Source organism: Aulonocara sp. 'chitande type north' Nkhata Bay, linkage group LG13 (genome assembly GCF_057382095.1).
Source record: "Aulonocara sp. 'chitande type north' Nkhata Bay isolate Kocher_YH1m ecotype deep benthic linkage group LG13, A_spYH_male_GT1.1, whole genome shotgun sequence".
NCBI classification, from domain to species: Eukaryota; Metazoa; Chordata; class Actinopteri; order Cichliformes; family Cichlidae; genus Aulonocara; species Aulonocara sp. 'chitande type north' Nkhata Bay.
In genome coordinates, this window is record NC_141356.1 from 7,236,153 (window position 1) to 7,255,902 (window position 19,750).

At 42.9% G+C, this 19,750-nt stretch overlaps 1 protein-coding gene and 1 long non-coding RNA gene across 6 annotated transcripts in view; one reads left to right on the plus strand and one right to left on the minus strand.

Moving 5' to 3' along the window:
- Positions 1 to 1,564: 1,564 nt before the first annotated feature.
- On the minus strand, positions 1,565 to 18,469 carry ikzf1 (IKAROS family zinc finger 1 (Ikaros)). Of its 5 annotated transcripts, none has more exons than XM_086258439.1 (8): positions 18,142 to 18,469; positions 13,693 to 13,746; positions 13,406 to 13,519; positions 7,458 to 7,727; positions 5,820 to 5,987; positions 4,384 to 4,509; positions 3,821 to 3,955; positions 1,566 to 3,392 (listed from the first exon to the last, which is right to left on the minus strand). In XM_086258439.1, exons 1-8 carry the CDS (start codon positions 18,467 to 18,469, stop codon positions 2,707 to 2,709), a joined length of 1,881 nt encoding a protein of 626 aa, XP_086114565.1. In that variant the 3' UTR covers positions 1,566 to 2,706. The 5 variants fall into 5 exon arrangements, with proteins under 5 accessions (XP_086114567.1, XP_086114565.1, XP_086114566.1 ...); XM_086258440.1 differs by having other exon boundaries at positions 3,821 to 3,952; positions 18,142 to 18,465; XM_086258441.1 differs by lacking the exon at positions 3,821 to 3,955 and having other exon boundaries at positions 1,565 to 3,392; positions 18,142 to 18,465.
- The window catches only part of LOC147315567 (uncharacterized), a 65,568-nt gene continuing 55,121 nt past the window's right edge, over positions 9,304 to 19,750 (plus strand). The window contains exons 1-2 of the long non-coding RNA XR_015124365.1: positions 9,304 to 9,456; positions 13,371 to 13,524. This is a non-coding gene — a long non-coding RNA (uncharacterized LOC147315567). The remainder of the gene's footprint in view (positions 9,457 to 13,370; positions 13,525 to 19,750) is intronic.

Below are 19,750 nucleotides of genomic sequence, written 5' to 3' on the forward strand. Positions count from 1 at the left end.
AGACTCCCGTGTTATAATGTCCAACTTTACAATGTTAAATAACATATTTACAGCCTGCTAATAAAGCAGTCTGGCCTCTATGGGTAGTTTTACTGCTCGTAACAGTGAGCTGGGTGAACTTTTAAAAAAATAATTAATTCACCTGGATTGTCTGACTTCGGTTGAGGTCATATTCATTGACAGGTGTATTGATGCAAGCAGCCAGAGATGATCTGGGTCTGCTGGGCCTTTTACAGTATTTTAATAGGTTATCTGAGTAATACTATGGCGTGCTGTGTGAGACAGACTATCTAACAAGTTTGTGCTGAGTGAAACGGTAGAATTTTAGTAGTCTGTTAGTTAGCACTAATTAGCTATATATGAATCTGTCTGTTTAATTATGATGATTTCTCTAACCACACTTTTTTTGCTTATTGTCCAGCTTGCAGCACTGTTTACATTGTAACAATTCAATATAAAATTCTCAGTCTGAAAGGTAGATACATGTGAGAGTAAAAGAACATAATATGTTTTATAATATGAGTTAATTTCTGCTGCTGAGTATTCTCTTTCTGCAGAACATGCAAACATGCACTTAATGTCCCCGTTGCTCATTTAGTGAGACATATCTTTACATGATCAAACTGCATTCCTAAGTAGTGAAATCCATGTGACGAAATGCCAAGACAGGCAATCAAATGTAATCTGCACATGTTGAGAAACACCGGTAAACACAGCGCTCCCATTTGCGAAGTTTGCAGTAAATGTTCTATTATGGTCTTCCACTAATGAACCGCAGCCCGGCAAAAGTGTGAAAAATAGTAATTTCAAACTTCTTGTTGGAACATGTTAAAGCCACCACTCTGGTTTAGTCTGCTTCTTGAAGGCGTATTTCTGTCCAGGGCTGAAAGGGGAAGTGAGATCTGGGATTCTGGCAGGGCCAGAGTTGGTTGGCCAGATTATCCCTCTCATGCAAATGCCCTCCCTCCCCTGTTGGGTCCTAGTCAAGCGTAGGGGGGCTCAGCGCTGGCCACAGCTGCTTCCCGTTTCAGCTAAATCACACAGCAGCCATCTGGACAAGGCTGTCTCAGTGCGCGGCGCTGCTGAGCTCCTCTGCCGGCCCGAATGAGCATCTCCAGACAGACCTGGCCCTCAGAGCCCTGGCCCCTGCCTTCTGCTCCGGTGGCTGATCCTCCCTGTCCCAGCTCTCTGCCGCTCAGAGGACCATCCAGACTCTTCAGGTCTTGGACGCACGGCACACGTCGACATGCTTTTGTATGTGTGTGTGTGGAGTATGTACCTTCCAATATTTCAGTCTCATATTGTCCCTTTGGTGATTTATTATCTAATGTGGCAAAATTAAATTTTAATTGAGTTAGTATTTGCCTTTTTCCCCTGAAAAACAAGTCTACAGTGTGGTTGTGTTTGTTTACTCTTCACTCCCTCTTAATTTTCTCACCGTCTGCTTTTTTTGTGTTTGTTTCTTTGCGCAAATGCCAGTCATTCACTGTTTGCTACACTTTTCTTTGACAGCTAGAGCTGGCAGCATGAATGACATGTAAACGTAATTATTTCACAGACTTTGAGGAGCGTGTGAAGAGAGCGAAATGTGGGAACGAATCTGAGGGAAACTTTCCGTTAACTCCCGAGTTAATTTTGCCGAGCCCGACCCCAATTTGTAGATTTTCACATTTCCTTTGGCACACGGATATCCAGGAGGTCTGCTTTCTCCTTACTTCTACAGCCATCTTTAAAAACAGAAAAAAAAAACAGAAACACTCTTCCCACACTATTTGCATATATAAAATATCCTTTATTGATATTTTTGCAAGCATTAAGCTCCCTTCAACTGAGGTCAACTTCGTTTTCGTCTCACGGGTCAAACAATTCTTAGCCATCAGGTATAAAACAGAAAAGTCCAGGAAAACATTTCCCTCTGATAACACTAAAAATAGCTTCCAGCAGCAGTCATGGATCAGATAACATCATACACATTTAGTACAGCCGAACTGAAAAAGAAAAAAAAATGCAGCTTTGACTACTCTAAGAAACAAACATCGATCACTGTAATAAATACAAAAAACAGACAGGCATGTAAATGTATAAATAACGTGAAGGTTATTACAAACACAAGAGCAGGTTAAAACCTTACAGGGGAGCTGTGGGTCTATCTACACTGATTGTTACGTTACTGATTGTATTTATGTTACACTGGGTTTGCCTGCACTGGAAACAGCCGCAGAAGGAATTGACATTTTTTCTGTTATTCAACACAGAAAGGTGTCAAAGCAAAAAGGATGTAAATCCTATTACTTTAAATCTTGAAAAAAAGGAGGAAAAATAAGACCTTTTTTTTTATATATATTTACATACACAGGTGATGTGTATTTATGAAGTACTGTTCTTCATTCCTGTGAGGAATGAAGAACAGTACTTCTTTACTTTGTTTTCTTTAAAAAAAAAACCCTAAAAAAACAGAATAGTTCGTATCAGAGATGAAGATCAATGTTTTTAATAGTTGTATATTTATTTGTGTGTCAACAAACATGCATACCTTATAAAAAACACACAGACATTAACAATGTATTTTACATGATGTATTTATATTAATTTATTGCATGTGCTTGCCTGTGTGTGTGTGTGTGTGTGTGTGTGTGTCTGTCTGTCTGTGTGTGTGTCTGTTCTATCCTGTGAAAGTGTGTATGTGTGTTCTCTGGTCGATGTGGCTCAGTAGCGATGCTCTCCTCGTGTTATGTGAGAGGAGAACTCGTATCGATCTTGACTCCGGTGACCGCAGAGGTTGCACTCGAAGGGGTCTCTGAAGCCGTGGCAGCCCATGTGAATGGTGTACATGACGTGGTCCAGGAAGAGGACGCGGCAGTGTTCGCACCTGTACGCCCTCACCTGCTCCCCGTCCGCTGTCACTACTTTGAAGCCCTCGGAGGCCATCTCCATGGCCCGGATGGTGTCGAACTGCCTCTGTTGTTCCTCCTTCACCAGGGGAAGCACGCCGTTCCTAACCCCCTGGGTGATGTGGTTGGTCAGGTAGATGAGGCCGGGGGCTGCTCCGGTCGGGCGATCCTCGTTGTTGCTCTCGGTGTCCGTGGAATCCTGGCCGCTGTGGCTGGGCGAGCCGTCCTTCTCGCTGGAGGCAGACTTGGAGAGCAGCAGCAGGTTCTCGGCCGCACTGTCTTTGGCTGACAAGCCCGTCCCCGCGTGGGCCTCCGTCGCCGGCTTGTGGAGGGGGTAGATGGAGCCGAGGCCCACATCGGAAGAGGAGGTCTGGACCAGAGGCCGGAGCGACTCGGCGCCTAGGTAGCTGATGGCGCTGTTGATGGCCTGGTCGATGACGTGGGGCTGGATCAGCTCGCTTGCTCCTCCGTCATAAGAGAGGTCCGACAGACGTTTGTCACCTGAAGAGAAGGAGAGACAGAAGGGCAGGGTGAGGTTCGTACTACGCTTACACACTTTCACCTGCATCCTATCATCTCACCATCTTGACACTGAGCCACTGAGTCTTAAAATGAGTCACTTCAGTCTACCTTTTGATGTTCTATTATTCTCCCTCTTTTGATTGTTTTTTGCTTTTTGTGTGGATATGAATCGCTTAAATGTAACATGTCTATGCAGAATCAAGGTAATATTTCAATGTAGTCTTTTCCAGTGACGATTAAGCAAATAAAAGGTGCAGTCTGTGATTAGGCTGCACTGCATAGAACCAGGCTTGCAGAGAAAAATGCAACCCCAATGAACACAAACAGTCACAGTTACACTTTTTTTTTCTTTCAGCAAAAAACAGCGAAATTGTATTGACACAAAAGAAGCAGATTTCAGCCCTTACCCACAAACTTCTGTGGCATAGTGCTCTTACGTTTAGCTACATTATTAGCTAGTCTGTCTAGCACCAAGGCTCTGTCAGATCCCATCTGGCTCAAGTCTTCCCTCTGCTCATTCTGGTTGCTTTCTTCCTTTACTACTGGAAAGCAAGACAGAGAAGTAGATTTTAGCGTCAAAGTAACTGGAGTTTGTCCTGCTGGCACAAGCCTGATGGTAGTTTTCTCACAGAGCACAGAGCGGACTATTCTGACACACGTGAAGCACTTGGTTTACGAATATAACATTTGCTCATAATGATCTGTTTTCAGGTTTTAATGTAGAGCTGTACAGAACACTAAGTATGAAGTGTCTAAATTTATATAGAAAAAGAAACTGACTTAATTAGCTCGGATACCTACACGAGCCTATATTAAAATGGAAATGTAGCCTGTCTTGTTTTTTAGCAACAAAGACAGTGACTGTGATAGGCTGCTGTTCTGTGCACAGTTTCCTGCATCCCGTGCTTAGGATAAAGTAGGTCATTAGATCTGGGTGAAAGTTAAAGCGCACGCCTCGTGAGGCACCAACCTGTGTAGATGGTGTTTTGCAGTCCCATACACTGGAGGTAGTTGTGACACCTCTCTTTGTGCTCTTCTAGAGAGCTGCGCTGCTTATAGCTCCGCCCACAGTAAGCACACTTGTGGGGTTTTCCAACTGCAAAAAAAAAATTACATCAGTGAAAGCAGAGCAGTGCAAAACTTTTTTTATAAATAATTAACACTAAAGTAAGTTAAATGGCCATTTGGTTCCTTCTTGAAAGAACACAGGAAGGAATTGATGTAACGAATGCATTTTGAGCAGATTAAGAACAAGATAAGGGCTGATTAGGGATCTGGCACAACCAGTGGTAAAGGGGGAAGAAAAGAGCACCACCTACAAAAATGTAAATGACAAACAAAAACCAAAACAATTTCTGGGAGGCCCTGTGGAAGAACTCACAAGTAGAAGTTTATGTCTTAGGATGCCATAAGCTCTGCTGCTGCAGATAGTGCTGAGCTCATGTCCTCTGTATTTATGGGTAACTCAGGTAGCAACTTAGTGTAGAGTGAACACAGTGCAAACTGAAACCTTATGATGGAGAGCAACATTTTTTATTTTTCACTAAGAAAATATATGCTGACAAATACTGATGATTTTTGCTATATTTTTAAATACAGAGAAAAAAAGCCATAAACCTAAATTAAAAAGTGCTGAAAATTAAATCCAAAATATGAAAAAATCTGAGGAAGGGGAGGATTTTTCTGCCCATACCTGGACAGACAAACAAAACAAACTCAAATGGCCTGTAAATGGTAAATGGCCTGTACTTGTATAGCGCTTTACTAGTCCCTAAGGACCCTCATCCACCCATTCATACTTGTTTTGTGAATGCTCATAAAAACAGCTGAAATTAGTTTAATGCATGCACTTTTTATTTTTGCATGCTAAAAATAAGTGACTAGCGTTTTTGGTTTTTTAAGGAAAATTGCCTTTTTTTTTAACATATATTTATATTTAAATACATTCCTTTTACATATTAGGAGTTACATTACTATGATAACAGTATTCTATGTCTTTAATATTATAAGTCCAGTTGTCTCCAGTTTGAAAGCTCTCCAGGCTGAATTTATATGATTACAATTCAGCTCAATAACCAACATATATCAGATGCTTTAATCTTTCTCACTTATTTTTTTGTAGGCGCTGTTACATTTACGTTGTAAAATGACACAATCGTGATTGTTATCCCTCCATTTTTCTGACAAACCCTTCAGAAGGAGAATTCTGTTTACACCCAAATTACACTAACACGTACTTCTGCAAAGCATTTGAAAAAAAAAAGTGACACCATATCTACACCCTGTCAACTTCCCTTTACATAGTCCCGAGCTCATGCTGCATGTGCTGCAGAAGTTGCTGTGCCTTTTGTAAAAATCGTCCAACATAAAAGTGCAGAAGTTTTCAGCGGGGGTGACCTTGCTCACCTGAGTGTGTGCGTAGGTGGCCGGTGAGGGCGTCCCTCCTGCGACAGGCGTAGCTGCACAGGTGACACTTGAAGGGCTTCTCCCCTGAGTGGAGCTTGATGTGACGCAGCAGGTTGCCCTTCTGGGTGAAGGAGGCGCCGCACTGGGTGCACTGGAATGGACGTTCTCCTGAGGACGAGAACAGACAGAGCAGACACACGTTACTGCAAAGATGTAAACACAAGGAAAGAAAGGGCAGGGGGGTGGGACAGAATAACTTGTATGTTTTATTGGCTTCTAATTTTCGGATTTTATGGATCGGATCAGACAGTTTGTTTCATTTTTAAGCTTTTCCTTGAGTGCACTAATCTGACTGTGTTTGTTCCCTCCCTCCACTGACAGCGATAAAAGTCTTTGTCTTTTCTGTGCGGATGGAAAAGCTGCGGGGACGCGGGAGGTCGCCGCACTACAAGCCGGATGATGCAGCGTCTCCGGGGCGGAGAGCGATCCAGCAGCCTGTGGGGAGGGTTTCACAGCAGAGTGACACTCCATCTCTCCATGCTCCCCCTGCCCCACAGACTTCTGGCGCTCTGATCGAACAAGAGCCTTTCAGACTCAGCCTGCCAGCTCCGTAATGCACCATTGCCTAGGTCAATTTGATCTGAAAATCTCATTTTTTCCTCTTCTTCGTCTCTAAAATAAGAGCGGCACATCACAATGCAAATTCAGCCTCATTTGAATAAAGCGAAGGAAACACTTTGTGTTGAGAGCCAGTCTTCCTGATCAGCGCTTCTGGAATAAACCAATATCCATCCTCTCCGAGTGTTGTGGCATTCTGTGAGAACGTTTTAATATGGCTTTCTTTTTTTTTCAAAGCCCCCCCCCCCGTAAAATAAGAGTCACCAGTGAAGCAGCAAAAATATATAAAAAAGGAAATTCATTAAAAATGCATTTCAGGAGCAAAGACTCACCACAGAATATTTTCTATTTAAATAGGAGGCACTTCATTATATCTTTTATTGTACTTTCTTTTGCATTTACATTAGTCTACTGTTCCTTTCTTCCATTTTGAGTTTCATTAGTTTCTAAAGCCTGACAGTTAAGTGCCTTTTTCACAAATGTTCCCCACCACTGGTTTGGCTCCATTACAATAGAATATCAATTTTGAATTCTGAAAAACTTTTAATAGCCAGATAATTGTCACTTTGCAGAGATCCCATTTAATTGCTGCAGATATCCTGTTTCTCAACTGAGGGTATGTTTTCTTTGGACCAAGTTTGTCTCTGCTACTTTATCACACAATAACCTGATCAGTTGCTTGTCACGTGGCAATTCAGAGACTGTTAGATAAACAATCACGAATGCTAATGCTACATCTTGAAGTCTATTTCATGCACGATATTAGGCTCTGCACGCACACAGCCAGATGCAAGCATGCTACAAGTGAGTGTGAGGAGGACTGCAAAAGAATTTACTCTCAGAGAGTGTGTATGTGTGCATGGTGACATTGCTTGTGTTTCTGAAAAGAATTTATGTTTGGCTAAACAGGCGGAGGAGCCACAGCGCACACCTCTCTACCCCTATATCCATCTCCTTTATACTAACAGTGAACATGGGTGCAAAGGAAGGGCAAGAAGTGTTGCAGACGGCGTGGCTTACCAGTGTGGCTTCGCTTGTGCACCATCAACACATTGGGGCCAATGCAAACTATCCCACAGATATCGCACTTGAGCTTCCCGTTGGGCAGCCGGATACCGCCGGCCGAGGAGAAGGCCTTGGCTTCGGGGCTCGGCTGTGAGCCGTTCACCTTGGCCCCGGAGGCATCGATCACGCGCAAGTCTTCCGCGCACTCCTCCTCCTCCACACCGTTCATGTCACAGGCCAGCCCATTCTCCTCATCACTGCGAGCCTCAACTTTAATGTTACAGGCTGGAAAAGAGGGCAAGGGGGGGCCACGGTTTAGAATACGAGCATTTTTGTTTCTTGCATGATGTTAAATACTAAAGATGGGCAATTTATCAGTGTGATATTGATACTGTGGCATGAGAAGTTAGAGAGATGTTTATCCCAACACTGTGTTTTAATATTCCTACTTTTTTTGTTTTTTGCTTTTTGTATAAAAAACCATGATGCTGAACTCATACTGGGATTTCCAGCTATTAAACTGAAACTGATTTTTTAATTTGTGACAAAATATACCTGGCTTTATTTGAATTTATTCATATATATAGAGATATTTTTTTCAGTGGAGCTCTGCACATTCTGTGTTTACTCCTGTTGGAATAAGCACCGTAAGCTGTAACACAGAAACTGCAACTGCCCTAACTAGGGCACCAACAGCTTTGTAATAGCAACTTCCTTTAGTGCACGTTTTCTTGTGAAGAGGGATGCTGCATCAGCCCTTCAGAAACTTTCCCTCCTATTTCAGACATTTTTTTTCTGAATTCACATTAAAAGGCAAAGCTCTTCATAAGGGCACACAGGTGGACAGCATGTCTACTCTTTGAGGATGTCAGTGAGGAGATGAAGAAACGTGCCGATCATCTCACACCATCACACTTTGGTGAAGCAAATGACAGCAAGATAAACAGGAAACAGAGACACAGGAAGCAGTGCGAAACTAGGGACACGCGCGGTATCTATCATAGCAACCGAGCGAACAACACAGATATACAGCCATGTGGCCTCTTCACACTCGTATTCATTTGCAAAGGTCTTCGTGTCATTTTGTACATTTCTAGCTTTTTAAAGTGCCGAAAGAAAATTATACCCGAGCGATCAGCGCCTGCTCTTATCTTATCTGTAGAAAAGCTTTAAAAAAACCAATACACACTGTAGCGTGTATTTGATGTCCAGTGTTCCAAGGAAAATAGAAGTGCCCTGTGCGATTAACTCTCAGCCGCTTCATTTTCCCACCAATGGACTTAAGAAATATTTAAGAGAACTGACAGATCATGTAAGTCCCGCAGCTACCAACCTGTGGTTTGCATGTCACAGTGACAGCCTGATTTCCCCATGCCTCTACCTCTGTTTGTACAACTGAAGAGGAAGAAGTGGAAATCATGAAATATAGGAATCCATGGAAAAGGGGAAGCTTCACAAAGAGGGCCTGTCTAACTGAAATACCAAGAATTATGGAGAAGTGACAGAAAGGGAAGCATGGGAAAGGAATTGTAAAACAGCCTGTAACTGAAACAGTTTTTTTTTTCTAATGCAGGAGTGTTGTTTTCACCGAGAGTCACTGAGGGGGCATAAATCCCCTAATGTACATTTTCCACAGAGGGAAGAGTGAAACATGAGAACTGAGTAGGATCACGAGATGTTGGTGATCATCCCTTTTCTCATAATCTGACAGTCCATACCCACACTTTTGAAAACAATGTGTTTATTTATTTATTTATTTTATGTCACATGAGAAGTAATCTCATCTGTTAAACTGCTGGGTTTATTGGACAGACTTGTATTTTGCTGGGGGAGATAAGATAAAAGACACACCAACATGCAAAGAAAGGAAAGAAACCGTTTTGCTGTCTATAAAAAACAAAAGTGTGGTTAGAATGCTAAACTGGCCATCATTTATGTTACATAACCAAGTAGGAATTAGGGGCTACACAGCATTCAAAATGTCCTTACAATGCACCACAGATGAGCATGGCATGTAAGTGGGGATTGTTCTGTTATTGTGTTTAGTTTCAGTTAGGAGCTCTCTGTTTTTACAGACGTTTACGACTTATTTTAACGACTATTTACAGACATTAAAGAAAAACTATAAAATCTGTTTCACCCTCAGTTTGATCAGTGACTTAAATTAGCTTCAGTCAAATATGTCAACCATTTATCTGTTACTTGTTGCTATCTTTCTGAGTTTTCAAGAATCAGCTGTTTCACATTATATCAGTTAAAATAACAACTGTCCTTGTTTAAGTAGCTTAACATTGCTGCTATCCACTAGCTATTAGCTAGGCATTTAGCCATTAGCCTGCTCAAACTTGATCTATTAGAACCATTTATTTGTGGGTTTTTATCAAAATTATATAAGACATTTCTCCCTTGTTTTTATCCATCAAACTGTTAACCATTATATTTAGCATTAGCTTTAAGGTCTCCTTCTGGCTACTTTTAACTATAATCATTTGTCCCTTAATTTTAGCTAGCACTTTTGATCATTTATCTGTTACTTTTGGATAACACTATGTAGTTCTATAATTTATCTATTACATTTAGGTAACTAATTGAACAATTAACCACTACCACAAATTTTGGTTTATCTGTTGGTTATGGCGTTCCTAATAATGATTCTGTTACTTTTTAAGCTAACCTTTCTGTGACAGCTAACTGTGTAGCAGTTCCAATTTATGTACACTCTCAGCAAGTCATGTTTAGGTTATACAATGTGATACAATTAATTAAATTTAAAAAATCAGTGAGATAAAAATAAAAATAATCTGCTTCTGCTACTGGAAAAATGTTTGAATTTCATGAATGCAAATGCAGCAATCCAGCAGTTCCCCTGGTAAAGTTAACTCGTCACCGATTTATGGAATGTTGTTGCTAACTGTCTTTACAGATACAAACAGAAATCACAAGCTATGAAGCCATAGTCATCTTTTTTGAAGATTTTACGTTTCATTTATTGCAAAGTGTACATCTATGAGGTTCTCACTTTAACCACTGAGGGTTTTTTTCTCATTGAAACAAAACATTTACATGACTATGTGTTAGTGTAGCTTAGCTGTAGGGATTTTTTTGAGTTATGAATTTGCATTTGCATATCACAGAACTCGAAAGCAAAACTCCATAAGTGGCTATACCACTTCAATCCTGCTAATTTAATTTATGGTTTTAGCCGCAAAACCTTCAACTGCCACAGCGTAGGATAATTACACTGTTTTTAAATGTCGATAGACATTGTAAAAAGTACATAAATTACGTGCACATTAGCTTTTGAAAGAATTCTCTACCCCCCCAAAAAATACAGAACTGATCCAAGAATAACGCCTTTTCACAGTGAGGCAGGTGTACAATTTCAGGAAATGGTTGATACAGAGCGGGTGGAAAAAAATGTGTTTATCTATTATCATCTAATACACCAGTGAAGCTTTGAGATTATCAACTAGCTGGAGCAGAAGGGAACCATGAACACTGGGCTGACACCCACTTCTCATGGATATGGGGAAGTTGTGACTAAATTGGGAATAGGAAGAAAGCTTTTGCTATACATCTTGTTTGTCATGAACATCACACATCCTGATTTACTCATTTTGGGAAGCAAGTGTCAGATCACAGTAGACAAACAAAACAGGTCTCAATAAAATGGTTATAACCTGATACGAATCTACTCCTCACACTACAGGTAAAGAAACAACACGCCCTGGAGCAGTGACTGGAAAAATAATTAACAAGTAAAATGCTAGAGCTTTAGAAAGGCATAAAAAGAAAAAATAAACTAGCTGCATTGACAAGGATGCATAGCGGGTAGGAAGCAACACAGCACTGTGCTCTGCAGCGTGGAAACACAAGGAGCCACTGGAGGTTCCTGTTACTGAGTTGTGCTGCTCTCACTGCCTGAAAATAACCCTGTGTGCAAAGTAGTGGAACCACAAGTGTTAAACCACGCCAGCAACACACTGAACACAACTTGCAGGAACACCAAAAACAGCCTGCTTTTTGCCCTCACACGTTTTTTTGTTTTTTTTCGTTTTTTGGGTTGTTTTTTTCAACTCGCCTCCATGCTTTCGGGAACTAAACCGCTCAGTCTCCTTCTCAGTCTCATGTCTCTGACATAGCCGAGGACCTATCTGAATCACTGAAAATGAAAGCGAAATCATTTCACTGGGATGTTGTGAAGGTCATCTTACAGTCTTGTGACTTTAACAGAGTCTCTGGGCTTATGTTCGGTGTAAGAAACACAAGGCGGTAAAAACGTTTCTTTCACGAAATGGTTAAATAGGCGTCACATATTAACCTCCCTCGTGCGTGTAGTCATACATGTGTAGCTTGTACCACAGCGAATGTGCGCCAACAATGACGTTCCCAGGCTATAAAGACTCACTTGCAACAGGAAATAACCTGGGTTTCGAGGTTTTAAGCTTTCGATACTTTGAGGTCCCATGTCCCACATATAGTCCCCTCTTTTTTCACTAAAGAGAACTGAGCAGCACATGATCCTGGGTGATAATTATAACTCATTTGGGCTCTTATCACTGAGGCAGTGATGCATAGATGTACCAGATACTTGCACTTCCCTTCTTTCTTTCTGTCCCTTATATAGACACACACTCGTGCAAAAGGATTGAAAAGAAACTCGCACGCAGAACATAAAGTCATACACCCAGCTGCACCTTCTTTCCCTTCTTTACAGGCTGCCAATGAAAGTCAAACATTTAGATAATGCTCACGACGACCATTTCCCATTTTTTTCGGTTGACTAAGACGTGCATGTGTGATGTAAAACGTGGTTCCACACACATCCTCCGTTACTCGGCTGAACACGTGTTGATTGTTTAGACTCACAGATTCCTGCCTGTGTCGGGTTCAGCACCTGACAGCTCAAAAGTAGGAAAGAGAGAGCCTTTGTGAGTAAGCAGGTGTGCGACCTATGTGGTGCGGTGATGCGCTCTCCGAGCTTGGCCCCGTTCCTGAACTCTTTATCTCCAGGAGTGTTGAAACTGCCTGATGGCAAGTTCTTCTTAGGAAACTCTTACACATCCTATTTCAGTTTCCTCTCACATCTTATTTTTGACTGTGCGCTGCTAATCTTTGCCGTTATCTGGATGTAAGTGGAAAAATACTGATAAGGTGGTCAATTTTGAGCCATTCCATTTTGTCTTTTTTTTTTTTTTTGCATTCTAACTCCTATATGTGATATGTGAAGATTTCAAGTGATTCATTCAATAGGTGAAAGTATGTTTTGGACATTAAAAAGGCACAATACACACAAAACAACTATGCTGTTTGTCCTATGAAAGGTGAATGCTATGTCCGGTTATCTTGCTGTCATATAAAACCGATCAGCCTTTAATGACCAGTAAACATTTCCTGTTTCACAAACCGCCCATGTTAGGAGACTTGAGATAAACATATGTCACTGATGTGATTCCCCCTTGCATTCTCCATCCTGATTTTCACCATGAGATTCCCTGGCTTGCTGTTTGCAAACTCAAATCAAGGCCACATTAGCTATTCCTTAAGATTCAGCTTATTAATGACGTGCCATGGATCAAAGGGATTTTTTTTTACCTTTCCTGCCAATGACCTAAATGTGTCTCTTTGCAGCTTTAAATTAATTTTTCCAAGGGATTTGGAACAGCAAATATCTCCCACTGGATGTTCATTTGATTAATTTTATGCTTTTTTTTAACATATATGTCACACTTTTGATCCTTACATTACTTTCACTTATCGCTTTACTCTGATTTGGATGCTTTGGGAATGATACGTCTGACTACTGCTGGGAAGGGCACTGCAGTCGTTTAGGCTTGTTTTTGATTGCCGCTTCATGGGATATATTCAATACATCAACATAATTTTGCTATCACACACTGATTTTTTTACTTTCATTTTAATTCACAGAAGCAGCGGTGACGGTCAGGCTGCGCTTGAGTTACCTTTGTCCCCTCGGTTGTTCTGCTGCTGGGTGGAGCCGGCTGACAGGTCTTCAGGGACAGCCATGGGCTCTTCTGCCTCCTCGGACGCTTCATTGGCAGGGGGACTGTCCCTGTCTGGGGTAGAGACACACACCAGCAAACACCCATCACTCACTACGCAACCCCCGCGACATGACTCATTCAGGGGTAGCAAAATTACCTCTCCGTCCTGTAAGAGCCTGTTTGTGGGCCTATTGTATCTACTTTGTGCATTCTACAGCTCAATCATGCAGTAGGCGAGCTTTTACCTGGCATCTGGGCTATTTCCTGGGCCTCCTCTGTCTCCATGCGGTGCAAGTACTCTAATGGGAGAAAGATAGAGATGTAGGTGCGTGTAAGTTTAATCAAGTGCAGGCGCAGGAAACAACGTTATAAAAATCTAGAGTGGAGTAAAAGGGTGTACTTCTCGGCGTGACTCCATAACCTCACTGAGATCGCTCTTGTCACAGCCGCAGATACACCACTCTCCCTCACATTACATTACAAAGAATTACAGACATTTTCATTACAAGTCTGACAGAAAGACGGAGCACGGAGAGCAGCTCGGGCCCCGGCTGATGGGGGCCCTGACGGTAGCGCGGGGTTGCCGGGAATAGGCTTTCAGACCACATTTGTTATTTATTGTTAATTTCCTGCCACATAATCATCCCAAAATGCAAACTGACTGCCGCAAAATTAAGCAGAAAATTAACTGGCCCCAGGTCACCGGGGATGCGGGTGTTTGCCGTGCCCAGCTGATCGGCGTTCGTGTTCTCTCTAATTTACTGAGCATGCATCGCTGAGCCCGCGGCCTGAGTGCAGACACACGCAAGCCACAATCAGAAACAAAGAGAGGGAGGGAAAAGAGAGAGAAGAAGAAGGAGATGAGAGAAAGGCTGCGAGACGTGCATGGAGAGAAGTAGATGTCTGTGAAAGGGCAAAAAGTCAGAGGAAGGTGCAGAAAAAGAAAAGAGACAGAAAAGCAGGCAGAAGGACCGAGAACTTCTCTTTATTTATTTATTTTTACACTCCCCCCCACCTTTTTTTTTAGCAAGAAGAGGCAATCGAGTCCAGAAGCGCTCCTCCGGCCAGGGCTGCATATCTGAGGAGTCACCAATGCTCGTGGCCCCATTAATAATGGATGGCCCTCAAGCCTGCAGCAGATGGGCCCGACAGCCTCAGCCCCAGCTCCGCCACTTCAAGAAGCCCTTGGTGGGGCCGCTGCCCAGTCCAAGCAGCCACACAGGGAGAAGTGAAGCTCCCGAAAATAGCGAAACAAACCCAGGGGAGAAGGGGAACCTAGCCCTTCCTGTTTTACTGACAGATGGCTCCACACATTTGGAACAAATAGTGGGAAGCAACGGAGCCGCTCTGTCGCAACGCACAAGATTCTGCGGAGTCAAGTCAGGAGCTCAAAGGCCTGCAAGACACTCAGGATGCAAGTGCGAGAGGAGGGAGAAAGGGTGGCGCGGGGGGGGGCATAGGTCACTGGTGCAGATGATTTGTTCAGCATAACACGGTGGTGTTGCGTGTTACTGCGTCGAGCGACGACTCGGCAGCGCCGTTCCTCAGCATCTGGAGTTTGCAGGTCGGGGGCAGAGGGAGGTGTATTCTCATGTGCCCTTTTTTTCTGGGCAGATGGTGAGAGGGGAAACACGGATGTGTTGGCGGGGGGGCTTTGACAGAAGTTTAGAAAAAGGAGAGAGAGTTCCTACATTCAGCCACAACCCACTTGCGTAGGCATGTGGAAAGTAAAGTGCATGTAGAATATTCAGGAAATTCTTTTTTTTTTTGTTCAGAACACTCATGGCACTTTTTCCTTGTGTTTACCGACAGCTCTGTTTTTACTTTTAGTGCTTCTACTTTAACATACTTTTGGCATTTGGTGATCATCAAGTTAAGACTCAGACTGAAAGTAGAACTTTTTGATAAAAGCCGGAGCACGACTAAAACATTTCCATCTAACTATCCAGACTTATTAATGATTCTCCTTCTCAAATCAGAGTGAAATTATTGTGTGTGTGTGTGTGTGTGTGTGTGTGTGTGTGTGTGTGTGTGTGTGTGTGTGTGTGTGCGCGCGTTGGCGTATGAGTGTCAAAGTGTATGAGTGTACGAACTGGGGGCAGGTGGAATCTTTCAGGCGGTGAAATAGGAGTCAGAGAAAAGACTTCTAACACAGAGCGCAAAGGGGGGACTGGAACAGTTTTGGTCGGAGTACGTCAACTGAGGAGAGGCAGGAAGAGGCTTGTGGGTTGACAGAATTTTCGGTCCTCCTCCTGTGTGTTTGCACGTGCGTGTGCGTGCGTGCGTGTGTGTGTGTGTGTGTTTGGTGGATGGTTGTGGCGGTGTGTCGCTGGGGGTGGGGGTAGCGAGGTGCAAAGCTACACCAGGGAGCAGGGTGGAGATGAGAAACACACGAAACCGTTAACAGATACTGAGGACCACACCAGCAAAGTCTGGATACCCTGGAGAAAGCTGACACAGTGGCGTGTCTGTGTGTGTTTAGATTAATGCACAGTTAAAACAAACTGAAAATATGAAGGATTTTTTTTTAAAGTGACACTTCTTGAGAGTTTCACTTGGAACTTTCTACTGATTAAACATCATTTTTAAAACAAGTTTATACTTATAGGTTTTGGCAGCAATTAAATATTTTAAATAAATTAAACTATATCTGCAGATAAACAGCAGTGCTGTGACACGGCTATGTGAATGCAGCTTCATCACACTTCGCCTCACATCAGGAGCCCCACTTTGAGTGATTTCCTACTCATACGCTCCACTCAGACTTTCCACTTTTAACTGAACAGTCTGAGTGACAATTATCGAAAAACATCTCAAATAATAACGATCCGTCCTGTGAGTTTTGCAATAAGTAACACCGCCGTGGGCGCCTTCTTATCAATAACGAGGAAAAGAGATGATCCCACACTGCCAAGCAACGTGGCGCGCGGACACCTCTGTTCGTGTGTGCACGCAGAGATGCTCATCAGTAATTCATGAAATGTATGGGTGGAAGTGGGCAGATAGTGTTAGCAGATGTGTTCTGGGAGTCTATCATTGGAGGAGGGGGGTGGTGGTGGTGGTGGTGGGAGAGCAAAGGTGCGCTGAAGAAGAAGTTTCCTTCATTTGCATCTGACACACTTCACTACTCTGCTATTCAGACAGTACAATCATTTTAATAACTGTCTGTCTTCCTCTAACCCCTCCACCCCCCTCCCCCTTTCACACCCCCTCCTACTTCTGTTTCTACTGACAAGAAAGATGATGTATCCGCAGACAGATTTGCAGCACTTTCAGCACTTCTCTTTCCAACTGAGCTATGAAAAAAGCCCTATGTGCGCAGGTACTGAGCTCCGTTTACAAGTTCAGAAATCAAAAATGAGTTTTCTGCTATTTTATTTGACTTTTCGCGTAGTTTATTTATTATCTTACATTTATTGTTAAAGTAGATAACTGCTTTACATTTGCGGAGAAATATATATTTTTCTGCTTGACCGTAAACTTGAAATGTGTTAATAAAAAAAATAGGACACATCAGAGAAAGATGCTTTCCAAGTTTAAAAAAATTTAATTAATGCCAACTTATTTTACGTCCCACAAACGCCACTTTTAAACACACGGTTAATTATAGTTAATGAATAATAATTTAGAGAAGGGTTAAATATATATATTTGAGGAAACTCAGCTTTCTTGGACTTCTGTTTTTTTATCGCGTTTAAAAAGAAAAAAAACCCCGATCATTCCCCCCCCCCCCCCCCCATCTCTTCGGCGGTGAATCTTTCAGTTTTCTGCCTGGGCGTTGATGAGCAACTTTTTCACCTTTGAGCGTCAGCAGCGTGAAAAGTTTAATCAGTCCTGCCTGTTTTCTTCCCTCCACACAGACGCCTTACCGGCTAACCGAGACTGCGGTTCGATTCTGAACAGGCCGACACAAAGATTAACGGAACGAGAAATGCTCAGAGCGACTGATTTGTGTGTAAACTCGAGCTGCTTGAGAGCGCGTTTAGTCGGTGCGTACTGATTTCCTGTTTAAGCAAAAACATGTTCGCATTAGTTTAGGCCCCGGTCAATTTTGCGCTTTCAACAATTTAAAGAAAATTATTTCCTGAAAAAAAAGTTCATTTTAAATATCTTAATAAACTTGAGGCACTTTTAAAAAAAAGGGCCCTAAAGTTTACAGAGTGCGCACATCTGTTGCAACAGGTGCCGTAGCCGAAGAGGGAAAAACAGTTAAACGAGTTAAAATGATAACGAGCCCCGAGCCGATCTGTATGAATTCTTAAAGAAAATGTGATTCGGATTTTTATAGAAGTCGAATTAATTGGAAAATAATTTATCCATATTTCCCAAAAGAGAGAGAGAGAAAAAAAGACGCAAGGAAAATGGGGAACATTTCCCTCTACTTCCCTTAAATTGCTGCACGTAGCTTACAGACACAGACAACGCTTTAAAAACAATATATTTTCCCCGATATATTACTGAAATACAGTCTTGTTATTTAATCCGTTATAAACTCTGTGGCAGTAGAAAATTACGCGCATCAAACGGGACCTTGATGCTGAGGCGCACCTGCACCGAAACTATAAGGAGAGTCTTTTCCAGTCAGGCGCAAATGTCTCCTAAACCATTTCACTGCCATCGAAATCACTTTAGAGGTATTGGCCTAGCCTTTGAGGTGAGAACCGAGCTGAAATGTGCGGTTGAAGTCACTTTACCTGCTATTCCTTGAGTTTGCAGTATGAAGTTCTTCCAACTCTCCCCGGCTCCATGTGCAGAAGGTCGCAGCGCCGCGGCGGCCCCATGGAGCTGCGCCCTGAGTCCCTCCCCTCTCCACTGCACTTCCTCGTTCCAGCCCAACATGACTATGTCTCTCAGCTCGGCTGAGGCATTTTGCTTGCTTTTATCCACAGTCTGCAGTGGGGAGTCGGGCCACCGAACCCCTGGCACTTGCTTTGTGCCGTGCCAATAAAAGCTGACACCCAGTAGACCATCACTGGCAGCCATGCATGAGATGGGATGAGGCGAGCGAGGAGAGTGGACCATTCATTGTTTATTTATTTCATTCACACCGAAGAAGCTGATTGGGGTTGGGGGAGGTGGGGTGGGGGGGGGGGGGGGGGGGGGGTAGTGTGGGCTGGAGAGAGGGGGAGGGGGGGTTACTCCTCACTTGCATATTGGACAGCTCCCCTTCTGTCACCTGTTCTGGCACTCTGAAGCAGTCCATGAAAATAACACAAGTGTTTCCCATATAATGAGCTTTACTTCTTCTTCTATTTAATGTTTCATCCAGTTTGCTTCCCCCATCCCCCCACCCCCACCTCTCTGTGTTACCTCTAGCGTCATAGCCTCCTGTCCTGTACCTTAACACAGCACGAATGAAGCGTACACAATCAGGATTACGTCTGAGCCTGAGCAAACAGTTGCATCTCTTAACATTAGCCTCCTTTATTACTTCCTGTTTTAAAATACGTGTACAGTAAGTGCATCCTCTCTCAGTCCTGCAGCAGATCATCATTCAGATATGCATTAATTTACTGAAATGTGGTTTTCCCTCTGGTTTCATGAGCAGGAATCTACAAACCAACACTGGGCCACCGGCTCCAAGTGTATCAGATGTGTTAGTTTCAGATGCTGCCACTGCTGCCAGCATTCACATTAAAGTCAATCATCTCAGTTCCAACGCGGCGACAGCTCACATGCTCTCAAAGTCGAGCTATCACATCTTACAGTACGGCGATAACACACACGCAACTGCTGCCCGGTGACAGCCGCACACACCATTATACAACACTGTACTTCAAAGAGGCTTTCTGGCCTACAGTTTGTTTTATTGCTAACCTGTGTGGCAGCTTCTAAAGCAGCCCTATAGGTGACTCCTGAGCGGACTGCCCACAAATGGAGTCTGAATTTGTTCAAATAAATATACATTTTGGACTGAAAATGAAGAAAATTCCAAATAAAACAGGAATTGCACACCGCCGTCAACTTTAAAACTCAATTTGAGATATGTCCCGTCACTAGTATCTCATGGTGGAGCTTGTAATGTAGTTCAGTTTGAACCCCTGCTTGATCAGCTGTGTTTACATATATAAATGAACCTAACGGATTAGGTTGGACAAGTTTGCACTTCATTTTACAGAATATGTGATAGTTTATACTCCACTATTTTCTCTTTCTCCTTGTGGCTGTTTTTTCCCAGTGTCCCACAAGCCCCAAAGAGGGCTCTTATCTCAGGAGAGGCCGTGTGGCTGGATTGCTGAGTCACCTTTTGCGGGAGGCTGCCCTTATCTCCTAAGAAACACAGCATTCAGTTGGTTGCAAAAG

What these genes read in the sequence shown, in the direction of transcription:
- ikzf1 (XM_086258439.1), bottom strand. Translation starts at nt 18,469, where the DNA reads ATGGTCCACTCTCCTCGCTCGCCTCATCCCATCTCATGCATGGCTGCC. An exon ending in GGAAATAGCCCAGATGCCAG is followed by an intron (nt 13,520 to 13,692) that starts GTAAAAGCTCGC and finishes TCTCTACCCCAG; the next exon opens with ACAGGGACAGTCCCCCTGCC. An exon ending in GCAAAACACCATCTACACAG is followed by an intron (nt 3,956 to 4,383) that starts GTTGGTGCCTCA and finishes CTTGCTTTCCAG; the next exon opens with TAGTAAAGGAAGAAAGCAAC.